Source organism: Azolla caroliniana, unplaced genomic scaffold (genome assembly GCF_043228905.1).
Source record: "Azolla caroliniana isolate FFs.n. ecotype wild unplaced genomic scaffold, voAzoCaro1.0.p SCAF_8, whole genome shotgun sequence".
Classification (NCBI taxonomy): domain Eukaryota; kingdom Viridiplantae; phylum Streptophyta; class Polypodiopsida; order Salviniales; family Salviniaceae; genus Azolla; species Azolla caroliniana.
The window spans coordinates 6020161-6033750 of NW_028230443.1; the positions used below are offsets into that span (position 1 = coordinate 6020161).

Here is a 13590-nt window from a genome sequence, read left to right on the forward strand (position 1 = left end):
CATGACACCTTTCATTGGCTACGTGTTAATGTGTGTCAGAGTTGTATCTCACAAGCAACATTACTTCCAATCTCACAAGATTCTTTGATGACTTCCTTTGCATATCTAACCAATGCATTAAGTGATGCAACCCCAACAAAATGCCTTGATTTTTTATTATTAACCCTTCTATCTTTCATAAAACCATGACATTACCTTCTAGCATATCAATTCCATTATACATTAGAATAAGTGTGCATATGTCTACCCTTTCACAACCACCCAATTTATGACCAAGCAAAGTTGAATGTCAAATGTGTAATACTTTCCCAGGCATGTATGCATGAGTAATTAGCTAAAATTCACAAAAGCTTCACATATTAAGATAGATTCAACATAAATGTGATTTTGCATGATCCCTCACACTCCTCAAAGCTCTTTTAAGGATTCGAACTACCTTTCCCACACCAAAGCCATGACATCTCACTACAAGGTAGATTTAGGATAACCAAGGTTGTGATTGATGGTCAAAAATCAAATAATAGAGTAGAATTAGAGATACAAAGGATGGAGTTGACATTAAAACATCAAATAGTAAAGTGAATTGAGAAAATCAAAAGGTAAATGTAGTGGGCTTTGTACATTGGTGATCTTTTAGTGTTGGATAGGCCAATTTCTTAGGCCCTATGCGTACATCTTCAATCATAAAGAAGGACGATGTATGTGAAAGAGAACCATGATTCATCCTTTTTTACAACATCTGAGTGCTCATATAAGTTCTTATAATGCATGGATGAGTACATAAGTGTAGAGAGAGCAACCATTATTAATCAAATGCTAATCACTCAATATAATAAACTATGATTAACATTTATATGAGATGAGAGGCTTAGACTCATTACTTACGATGATTGGAAGGGGGTAGTAGGATACATGGACTAAGGTATGAAGACGATCTCAATGTATAACGCAACACATGTTGCTTTAGCAAATCATGGAATACATGTGTGTGCTCCAGGAAGAACACTTGAATGTAATTGCGTCGTTGATGTAGCACATATTGTTATGTCTTCTCCTAACATACCCTACCATCACATCATCATCATCATCATCATCATCATCATCATCATCATTAATGCATTGACATGATCATCATGACAATTAAGTGTATCATGTCAATGCATAATACAATTGATCCATGCTGCTTCAACTGATCATGCAATACATGGGTGTGCTCCGAGAAGAACTCTTGAATGTAGTCGGGTCGTTGGACATAGCACACATTGTTCTTTCTTGTCTTCTGCCAACCATCACATCATGATCATGATCATGAGCATCATCAATCATCATCATAGGAGGATCCATCTCTTTGCTCTCTTCTGTTTCTCTTTGCTAAACTTGCCTCTTTGAGACACTGAGCCCTCCTCTCCTCTTCTTCTTCTTCTTCAATGTAGATTTCTCTCCCCAAAACTTGCCCTTTTAATAGAGAGAGAGAGAGAGAGAGAGAGAGAGAGAGAGAGATCTCATCTCTTCATGTTTTCTTCAACAAAACTCTTCTTTATGCTTTTAATTTGTTCAATCAGACATTTCTTCTTCTTCTTCTCCTCCTCCTCCTCCTCCAATGGACCTCCCCACAGCTTTCTCTGAGGAGCCCAACTCCTACTATAACCATGGTTGGCAAAAGGTCACAAATCCAAAGAAAACAAAGAGACAAGAAACTACCTCCTCTGCTAAATCCAAGACTAAACCTATTGGATCCATTCTTCTCTCTGATACCCATATCTTCCAAGCTCTGGAAAAAGAAACAGAGCAGAAAAGAGCAAACAGAGATGCTCTTCTCAATTCTCTACTTCAACCACACCAACAAGGGCACGGCGAAGTTTCTATCTCCTCTTCTCTTGTGGGTCGTTCATCAGACAGTGATGAAGAAGGAGAAGAAGAATTTAGAGACGGCAACAGCTCTGTTCTTCTTGTTGATGGTGAAGTTCAAAAAAAACCAAAGAGTAAAAAACCCAAAAAACCTAAAGTTACTGTTGCTGAGGCAGCATCTTCCATTGATTCTTCAGAATTTTCGTCCTTCTTGACTCAGATAACTGTGAGTACTTGCTTCATTCATTGCTCCCTCGTTTAGTTGTACATTTCTGCTTATTATTATTACTATTATTATTATTGAATTTCGATGAGTTTCCATTGTTCTGATGTATTATATGTGTATTCGTCACTTACCTCTATTATCAAATGTCAAGTGTTGGACTCCATTTTGAATTTTGATTTCCTTCATACATGTAATCATTGTTGATGTGGGTTATCAAATACCGAGTTTGGGTTCAGTTTTTCATTGGTATGATCATCGGCTATGAATATTTTCTCATTTCTTGATTTTGGAGTTTTCCTATACACCTGCATTGAGTAGATCATAATTATGTATTCATCCTTTTCCTTATGTTTTAAATTTTACATTTGGATGTATCATAATTTTGCATTGAAATGGATCATAAACATGTTTTCACTGTTTATTAATTTGAGGTTCAGTCGGAATTAGCATTGAAATTGAGGATCATACATGTATTAAGCATCTAGATTGGAGAATCCTGTTCAGAATTTGCATTTGAATGATCATTCATGTATTTTTTTCTTTGCTTATAGATTATGAAGTTTGGCCTGAATTTTTATTGAAATAATTTAATTTTAATAATTAAATTGATAACTGAAATGAATCATATAAATAATTATTGTCTATATTGATTTTTATTGATCATTAGTTTTTTACATGAATTACCATCAGAATAGTTTACACACAAATTTTGTCACTTATGGTTATTTTGGTTATTACAATTGCATCGAAATGAATTGTATTTTGTTTTTATTCTATTTTCTATTGTTATATTTTGGTCTGATTAGTATTGAAATGGGTCACACACGTTCAATGTTTATGTAAATTGGTAGTTTTGGGAATTAGAGTTGAAATGGGTCACACATGTATTTGTTGTTTCCTAAATGGTATCAAATAGATTGCGAATGCACTCATTGTTTAAATTGAGTAGTAAGTTTGCCCTGAACTTACATTAGCAGTTTGTTTATAATTAAGTTTTTGATCTGAGCTAGCATTGAAATGGATAGATGTTTTAATCTTGATAAGTGTAGGTTGTAGTTCATGCATATATTCTTTTCCAGAGTGTTTAGGGTTTATACGATGTTCAGAAAAACTCATTTCTGAGGCCTTATGATGTGTTAATATAATTTATGCACGCATATCATTTGGGGATAGATTTGACTTTATCATTCATCGTGTGGATATGTATATGTGGCTTATAAAGTTGATTGAATTATCAGGAATCATTTGGAGAGTTACCAGATGTGCAGTTGATGCGTTTTGCGGATTATTTTGGGAGGGCTTTCAATCAAGTGACACCTACCCAATTTGGATGGAACAAGATTCTGAAAGAGTCATCCCTTGTCAAGGCTATAGATGTAAGTTCCAGGAATTTGTTTCTTCAAATACTGGAGTTGCAGAAGTGAATTAATTCAATGACTTGTTTGCATACTTAAATTATTTATTTAGGTACCCTTATGCTATATTAACGAGTCTATAATCAAGATTGCAAATGATTGGTTAGCAGCCAGGCCTGTGAATGCTCTTGCTGAATTTGTCCTTTGGGGATTGAATGATATTGTTAATGATATGCAACCTCATCAGAGTCCTCAGAAGGGATCAAAAGGTGCAGTGGCCCCTTCATCAAAGACGAAGGCAAGTAATGTCTTTTGCCTGACATTTGATGATTTCTTTAGGACTTTCAACATTATAAATAGCTATTTGATTGTAAGAATTTATTGCTTGAAAACTGTTTGATAATCTGTTTAATTTGATTGGAAGAGATCATTGCTTGGATACTATTTGATAATCTATTTATGACTTTCAACTTTACAAATTGTTAGCAATTTGGTCGTAAGAAATTAATGCTTGTATGTATGCAGATTGGTATTCTGGTAGTTCTTGCATTGACTCTGCGAAAGAGGCCCGAGTCATTACTGCATAAAGCTGATGTTTTGAGGACTAGTCCTCAGTTCCAAGGTCAAGACAAGCTTATGATGCTGGCTTGGGCTTATGGGCAGGTGAGGAATATTGTGACGGGCTAACACACTGGAACATATAAAATCTTTTGTTTCAGTTATTGGGAGCTTCTTTTTTGAATTTTAAAGATTCAGAGTATAGCCATTCCCTAGATAATGTAGTTTTGATTAAAATATTGGCACAGGTTGCTCTAGGAGATTTGGTAGTTGGTATGCAAGTTTGGGTGCAAAATCTTTTGCCACTTGCTTGTAGCAAAGCTAGTACACCGGGGTCAAGAGACATCGCTCTGCAGTTTGCTGAAAGGTATGCATGTGAAAATAGAAATAGTATAGTTTTTTTCATTCTTTATGATTGAGTGTTCCTTTCACAATGGTCACTGTGCATTCTTCTGTGCTGCTCATCTTGCCTTGTTTTTCTTTTTAAATCTTGATTGACCATGTTTTGTCTTATGTTCCGAGTAATTTGGAGGAATTTAATTTCAAGATATTAATTGTGAATTCACTCGAATTTTGTTCTCTACTATGCAGTATTATTTTTAGCAACTTGAAGAAGGCTCGACCCATCCTTCAGAATGGGGCATCAAGAAAGGGAGAGAGGCTTGTACCCCCTGTTGCATTATACTCTCTGATGCAATCTACTTTTCCATCTGACACTGCTCGCACAAAAGTATGCCTCAGCTATCTAGGATTTGAAGTCTGGCTCATTGATTTGTTTTGTTTTGTACTTGTGTTGTGTTTTTAGTCTACTTGTTGCTTCATATGTTCAGAGTTTGTAGTCTCCCTTGTTAATTTGTTTTGTAACTATCTTGTGGTTTTAATTTTACTTGCAAATATTTTTTATTTCCTTCATACTGGCTTATTTTCATTATCCGTTTGATCAAAATGGGCTATATACACATCAATATTGCCAAAACCTGTGATATCCATCTTCATTGCCATATGTTTTGCAGGCAACAGAACGGTTTGGGGTTATATATCCCTTAGTTAAGGAACTTGCACTAGCTGGTCCAAATAGAAGCAAGGCAACAAGGCCTGTAGCACAACAATTGCTGCCATTATGTCTTGATTCAGCATGTGAAGGTATATTCTAGACCAAGTTATAATTATTGTTTTAATGTAAGAGTATTATTATTAAAAGGATCCCAAAGCTGTTTGAATTTGTGTGAGCCTATGCTGTGGCACTGACGAGATTAGTATCCAGCTATTGGGATACAAAATTCATTTACATTTAGTCTCTTCTCTAGCAAAACGTGTACCATCATCAAGCTTACTAGCTCGGGAAATAAATAATTATTCTGAAAACTAAAGATTCTCACAATTCTGACTTTCGAAAGATGTGAAACTGCAAGCATAATGGGTTGTTTCTGAAATGAGCAAAACAACAGGGTTGAACCATGCACATGATAATCGGGCAATCCATCACTTTGATTCATTTGTGATTCAGCGTATCAGGCTTTCTTTCCCACTGTGTGATACATCTCTCATTTTTTGGAAAATTCTAGGACTTTTAGATAAGTTAAAAGTTTTTTTGCCTTGCTGTGACATTCTGCCTGTGTGAGTTAGTATGGAATTTCTATACAAAGTATTTCATGGTGAGTTCAGCGAAAAGCTATTTTCAAGAGCAAATAGCATAAATGATCATCGTATGGTGGTCCATATCCAGTGATTGCAGCCCAACTTCTGCCATTGATACTTATTAAACATTTTACAAGTCCTAGATCCAAATGGCCTTGGGCATAGAAACCGAATGTTCTAGTGTATGTGAGTAGAATATTAATGTAGTACGTTTTGTACTCCATGCCCTTTCAACAGATTTAGATCATCCACCCACAAATCATGTCTTTCAATTGAGAGATAAAACATGTCTTAACAGATTTAGCCAATTTTTGGAGAGATGGTTTAATTGAGTATTTCTTCAAAAAGATACTGCAATTTGATAGAAGAACTCTCTTTTTGCAGAGGTGCCTGCTCTGGTTCATGAAGCATGTGATTTGTTCATCTGGTGCTTATCTCAGAACAATGATTGTTTCAAGCAGTGGGTGAGGATCTTTACCTTTAAAAATGTTAATTTTATGTACCAATGTTGAATGTAGTATATATGGGTGAGGATTTACTACACATTATATATATAAGATAAGTATTCATTTTATGATGTACATAACGTGTATGTAGTATATATATTGCATTTAAAAGGTGTATATATATGCCTACTATAACCAAGTTTCCCCCCTATACATGTATTGTCTTAAACTACATTTTATTCCCTTAGGAAAAGCTTCACTTGGAGAAGTTAGATGGGAGCATCAAAGTACTGAGTTATATATGTGAGGAATGGAAAGTACTGGTTGGGAGACTCCATCCACTAGATGAATTGAAGAGGGAAATTGAAATCTTAAGTGCCAAGGTATGTAAAATGTGTTTTATTCTGAGCATGTAGAACATAGGAAATTATACAAAGTTTAAACAAATTTTACTGAATTTAGATTCACTCAGAATCACATAAAAATGTGTGAAGACTTGTAATTCCACTAATTTTAATATGCTAAGATAAGCCAATTAATCGTCAAATTCAAGTGGATTTATTTGAAACCCTTAAATAGATTGGGTGGTTTAATCACTCTTAATTCTAGCCTTGAAATTTATTTCACCGAATCCTGAAGGACTGAAGCTATAAACAAACCAATCAAATTTCTGATTGTTGTTTTGTAAATATAGTCATGTAAAAAGAGACTTGGAATTTTGTAGACATTAAAAGAAACAGAAATTCAAAATTCGCAGGACAGCTTAGAACTAAAAATGTAGTGTTACTATTTACCCTTTTAGAAAAAATGGAAGTCCAAAAATTTAACATGTAGTTTAGCAAAAATCTGCCAGATGTTAATAAAAACAAAAACCTTCTGTATATTTGGCTGTGAATGCTCAAAAATAATAATAGTGGCAAGTGGCTGCATCCATGGCTTTCTTTTAGATTTTTATTAAGTGCAGGTAATTTTATACTTACAAATTATTAATATTTATGTTTGATAAGAATCACAAAGCATTAGAAAGAGCAAAGTTGGATCGGAATCTGAAGTCAGAAAGAATGCTGAAGGTTGGTGAGAAGCATATGAAAGTGTTAAAGAGGAGGCTAGGGGGAACTGGCCCTTGCTTCAAAGCAATGGCGACATTGGTTGCTGGTGTTGGCATAGCATATGGTTGTTATCTTCTAAAATTTGATCTCTCTCACTTACGGTGAGGCTGTTACCACCACAGTATGGCATTTGACCCCCCCTCCAAAAAAAGCCATGTATATATACAGAGAGGACTATATGAACGAATACATGCGTAGAAATCCCTATGAATATCCTTATCCTTAATGTGAAGTCTGATACATATTGCCATATATGTACATACATACATACATACATACATACATACATAGACATATATGTACATGCATATATGTGTGTCTATATGCATGGGTATATATGTATATGTATGTATGCCTTGTCACTACCAAATTGAGCCAAGAGTTAAAAATTATAAGTCAGCTTGGTGCTTGTCTAGAGAAACCAGAAAAAGAAGTGTATATAGTTCTGAGTTTTTTTATCAGTGAGCTTTTTATCTTTTTTCTTTGTTTTTTCTCTTGATGAAAATTTTAGGAGTGTTTTTGTTTTTGTCATGTATATAAATCTTGATCAGAACTTGTTTGTCTTTTTTTTTAATCAAAGATATTGAAAGTCATTCCAAAGATGGATGTTTCTATCAAGTGTTTGTATAATAGTAACCAAACATATTATAGAAAGCTTTGATTCTGTACCGTGATAAACTTCTCAAATTTAGTCCAAATATAATGCTTAAATCTTTGATCTGCTGTTAAAATCTGTGTTGGCATTGTGTTTTGGTCTTTTATTTGTGTTATATGTATTGATGCAATTATATGAAGTGCTTGGGACCATAGACTTCTAATCCACAGGAGGACTATAGTAACAGATTTATCCATGTTTCAATGAGATGATATCCTATGTGACCATCTATTTGAACCTTCTCGTGTAGCTTCTTTTCTTTGTTGAGAATGAGTCTTCTAACATACTCTTGAGGCTATTATACATAAACCCATTTCACGAAGACTAATAAATACTTCCGTGAGGTGAAAAGATGCAAAATTAAAACAATTGTGACAAGAATTTTGTTTTTTGGTGTTCAAACAATGAAATGTGAACATGAATTTATGAGGTTGAAACTCAAGATTCCTTTTTTATTGGAGGATGTGATGAGACCGAAATCATGGAAGCTGAAGAAGGGATGCCTTGAACTAGGAGATGAATGAGATGAGACAAAATTCAAGAAGAAGAAAAGATTAATCGGAAAAGAAAAGTTCTCGAGCGAAGCTTTAGGGGAAAATCCTTGAGTTTCAGTGCAATGTTCCAATGGTCGGTGATTGTGTCATCTCATGAGACAAAATTCATGAAGAAGAAAAGATTAATTGGAAAAGAGAAGTTCTCGAGTGAAGCTTTAGGGGAAAATCCTTGAGTTCAAGTGCAACGTCCCAACGGTTGGCGACCATGTCACCTCTTCTTGATGTTGGTCTTGTGTGCCCTCTTGATTCACCACCCTAACTTACTGTCGGTGACCACATCACCCCTTGAGACAAAATTCAAGAAGAAAAGAATAATCGGAATAGTAAAGTTCTCGAGTGACGCTTTAGGGGAAAATCCTCGAGTTTTAGTGCAACGTCCCAATGGTTAGCGACCATGTCACCTCTTGTCGATGTTGGTCTTGCACGCCCTCTTGATTCACAACCTTAACTCTTTCTTTTGAAATCTTGCTTCTCAATTTGGCAGAGCTTCCACATCTCTCTCTTCTTCATGACTGGAGTGTTGCATGCCAAATGCTTAACATAGACTGATCTAGAACCTAAACCGATGGTTCCTCATCTCTCTTCTTCCAACAACACGACCACCATTCTTTCCACCATAGCCATGAAGACCATCCAATCTACCAAACTTTGTACCTATATTGCCTCTTTTTTGGAGTCTTTTTTGTTATCTTTGGCACTTCCTTTTTTTGAGCATAAACCATCATATAGGATAATTGTGTCATCCTTATCTCTACTCCTCGAATCATCGTATGAACTCTTCCCATCTCTTCTCATTCTCCATGAGTTGATGGTGCACACTAACTTGAATTCATTGACTACGATATGAGGACTTAAATCGAGAGTTGGCATAAAATTGATTATGGGCTCAATCCTACAACCTTCTTTGACTTCTTCCACTTCATGGGCTCGTGTATCACATTTTTCCTCTTTTGGTTCTACTCAACTTGTTCCACTTGACAAAAATTTGAGATTCAAATGATATGCCAACCTTCCATTCCTTGAAATATTCCAATTCAATAATCGTTTCATCAAACTTTATATGTATGCCTCCTTCGCCATCCTTTTTTGCTAGGGCTGGTAATATAATGCATTGGCCTTCCATCACTATCATATGGTTGCCATTGTCGCATTTGAGGTATGCATATGTTAGTGTTGAGAATCAAACTCAACTTCCCTAGTGTGTGAACGTACCTTAGGAATAGCCAAGTGTGTGAACATCCTACCACTTTGTATCATAACTAATGTGTCATAGAAGTGAAGTCCTATGACACATAGTTACTAGGTAGTTAAGTCTCCACCTCCTTCCTAAGAGGTGATTCTAGTGAGAGAACATAGAGAGAAGGTGACTACACAAGCACTTTCTCCTCTTCTTTGTAAGTGTTGTTGGTTGTTTATTCTCTTGTTATTAAATACAATTATAGTGTTTTCTGTATACCTTGTTCTCTCTCTCTCTCTCTCTCTCTCTCTATTACACACACACACACACACACACACACACACACACACACACACATCTTCTACTGCATAGAATCACACCCAATTCTTTACATAGTATCAGAGCGATTGGTAGCTTGATCCAAGCCCATCCACGTTTGTGTGCTTACATTGACGTTCACGAAGAACCGGCCAATCGATGTAGGAAAAACCTTGCATAGTTCATATCATAGAGAAGAAGAAATCACAAGTCGACCATCATGAACACTTAGATGGGCAACTCTCTCCCCAACGAAAAGCTGGACAGAAACAACTTCGCATCTTGGGAGTACAAGATGCACCAACACCTTGTCAACCAAGGCTATTGCAATTACATTGAGGGAATACAAGAAACACAACCCAACCCAACACACGCTGACTACCCAGCATGGGAGCAAGTGGCAAGTCGTGTGTTGTACTGCCTTCATGCGTTCGTGATCACATGTTATGATATATTTGAGAGGCCAAAATGCCAAAGGAGGCATGGGGAAACCTCAAAAAGATATTCGTGGCCAACACAACTGCACAAAAACTTCAACTCTGTCAAGAGTTGAACAATATCCAACAGAGGCATATGTCAATCGGTAGTTACACCTTGAAGATCAAGGAGCTGTGCAACTTCCTCAGGTCGATCAATGTCAACATTGATGGTGAGAGACAAGCTCAAAATTCGGTGCGTAACCCAGTGCGTAAAACCGTGCGCACAATAGGCCATACCGGTGCGTAAACCACGAGGCCGTTGGAAAGATATTCCGAGTAGGAATATATTTTGGGAGTTAGTGTAGAGCTCACTTATGAGCATTGAAGTACGTGTCAGTACTTCTGTCAGTCCGTATGGACTTGTATAAAAGTGCTCACTGAGCACATCCTATGTACAGATTAAGTATTATTTTTGAATAGAGTTTTGTGTGCTCTCTCTCTGTCTATCTATCTCTCCCGCGTATTATGTACACTCAAGCTCTCCATTAAACCCGCGTTCCTGTGTTTGGTTTTCTATTGCTTCCGCACACTATTCTTTTTACATGGTATCAGAGCGTGAGGGTTGAGAACCTCTACAACCGACCTTAGCTCAAAGAAGAAAACCTAACCTTTGTAAAGAACAAGAAAAACAAATGGATAGAGGCATGGCTAGCTCGCTTCCTACCGAGAAGCTCGACAGAAACAAATACGCATCTTGGTCCAACAAGATGCACCAGTACCTGCTCGGGCACGAGTACTGGAGCTATGTCGAAGGAGCAAATGACACAACACCCAATTTGACACACAAAGACTTCCCGGCGTGGGAACAGTCGGCGAGTAGAGTCCTCTACTGCTTCGCGTCTTGTGTGGGCGAACAACTCCTAAGCTACATTCGGGATGCAAAAACGCCGAAGGATGCTTGGGGAAATCTGAAGAAGATTTTCTCAGCAAGCACCACAACCAGGAAGCTTCAACTCCGACAGAAGCTGAGCAACTTACGACAACGCGACTTGTTGGTGGCTGATTACACCCCGAAGATCAAAGAGATATGCGACTCCTTAGCCTCTATCAATGTGAATGTCGAGGAAGGCGAGATGGTGCAGATCTGTCTCGGGGGACTAGCGTCGAAGTTCGGAGCGTTCCGAACTGCTGTGTGTACACTGGAGAATACACCGTCGTTTTTCGACTTACAGTCGATGCTCCTTATAGAGGAGAACCACGCGGGTGCATCGGCCAACAACAAGATGTTATACACGGAGGGAGATAGGCCCTGTGGTCGTGGCGGACGAGGAGAGTCGGTACGCAATGGAAGCGACCGACGGGACCAAGGAAGAAGGCACCGAAGTGATGCCGCTAGCAAATTCGGACCCTCCGGAAACAGGGGGAGTCGAGGTGATGAGAACTGGCAAGGGAAATCCGCCGCGGAATACTGGTACTGTGGCAAGAAAAAGCGCGCCGATTCGGAGAGAACCGGGTCCGGATCAGGTTCTGGACAGACCGACAAAGGAAATCGGCAATGATCGCACTACGTCGAAGAATCCGGAAAAGCCGCAAAAGGGTCAACCTTCATGACGAGACACAAAGCAAACTTGATGAAGGTGTCCACCCCGAAATCGGACGAGGTGTGGTATGTTGACTCTAGCGCGTCAAACCACATGACATGCCACAAGGAGTGGTTCTCGTACCTGGAAAAACCAACGCAATCGGGAGTAGTCGCAACCGGAGACGACACTCCACAACCGATCGCGAATGTCAGTGAACGCGAATGTCAGTGAAGTTCCCTTGAGCTATGTCGGGCAGAAAGGGAAACTCATGAACGTGTTACACGTCCCAACGATCACGAAGAATTTGGTGTTGGTCGGGCAGATCGTCGACCAGGGGATGCAAATCCGGTTCACGCATCTCGGGTGCTTCATCGAGGAAGAAGGCCGAGTTATTGCGTAAGGGCACAGAGACGGGAGGATGTTTATCCTTGACTCTAGTGACGGTGGCACCACAATGTTCGCGAAAGGACAAAAAGTCGAGTCTGATATCGACTTATGGCACAAGCGGATAGGCCATGTCAACTATCAATGGCTTCAGGACCTGCAATTGAAACAAGTTGTGTTCGGATTGCCCAAATTTAGTGGCCGGAAGGCACAAATTTGTGAAGCCTGCCAGCTAGGGAAGCAACACCGACTTCCATTCCCTAACAAGCGTAACCGGAGCCGGAACAAGCTCGACTTGATACATTCCGATGTATGGGGGCCGTCAAAATGTTAATCTTGGCGGGAGTCGATATTTTGTCTCTTTCATCGACGACTATATGCGGCACACGTGGATCTACCTCATCGAGAAGAAGAGTGAAGTCTTTGAGTGTTTCCGTGACCTCAAGAGTTTCGTCAAAAGGGAAACAGGAAGAAAGGTGAAGTCCCTGGGGTTGGATGGCGGAAAAGAGTACTTTTTTGGTCAATTCAACGAGTATCTACAATAGATGGGAATTCGACGCGAATTCAGTTACAGATATACGTCGGAGCAAAACGACGTTGCCGAAAGAAAAAATCGGTCGATTGTGGAAGCGGCGTGGGCAATGCGGGAAGAAAAGAGCTTGCCCAAGTTCTATTGGGCCGAGACGGTACGAACCACGGTGTACATCCAAAATCGGATTGGAGACAATGTGTCGACACATGAGCTGTATTTTGGAAGGAAGCCAAATCTACGACACTTGAGATTTTTTGGTAGCATTGCGTATGTGCATGTGCCGAAGGAGAAACAGAGGAAGTTGGACGTGAAAGCCGAGAAGTGTATCTTGGTCGGCTATTCGGACGAGCAGAAGGGTTATACGCGTTATAACCCTCGCACCAAACAAGGGCGCGTGAGCCGCGACGTTGTGTTTGACGAGTCCGCATCCTGGTACTTGCCTCTGACTCTGGACCTCAACTCCAATCCGAGCTTTGATGATGAGGTCAAAGAGGCTGAAGTGCCTCTGGATGAGGATGAAATCGGGACCCTCGAAGAGAGTCCGATCTCGTTTCGGTTAAGTGGACCGAATGAGCGACTGGGTTGGTTTGACTAGTCCGAATAAGGGCCGGCGAGTAGTGGAGACTCGACTGTGCATTCTCTGCACGGAAGGCCGAGGAGACGTCTCACGCACAAGGAAAAAGGGAAGAAGAAGGTGTCGGATTACGACACGGATAGGAAAGAGTCAGATCGACGCGAGTCCGACTCCGAGGAAAGTCGTGACGGGTCTTCAAGAGTGAAGTGCGCGT

The 13590-nt window shown here is 39.1% G+C and overlaps 1 protein-coding gene across 1 annotated transcript; it reads left to right on the forward strand.

Annotated features, from left to right (window-relative positions):
- The first annotated feature begins 1498 nt into the window (after positions 1-1498).
- Positions 1499-7669, forward strand: LOC147860906 (transmembrane protein (Protein of unknown function DUF2359, transmembrane)). The gene is made up of 10 exons (XM_087323734.1): positions 1499-2074; positions 3313-3450; positions 3542-3727; positions 3955-4092; positions 4236-4354; positions 4579-4717; positions 5001-5130; positions 6010-6089; positions 6320-6454; positions 7079-7669. The coding sequence occupies exons 1-10, from the start codon at positions 1601-1603 to the stop codon at positions 7283-7285; spliced, it is 1746 nt and encodes a 581-aa protein (XP_087179860.1). The 5' UTR covers positions 1499-1600; the 3' UTR covers positions 7286-7669.
- The last annotated feature ends 5921 nt before the right edge of the window (positions 7670-13590 follow it).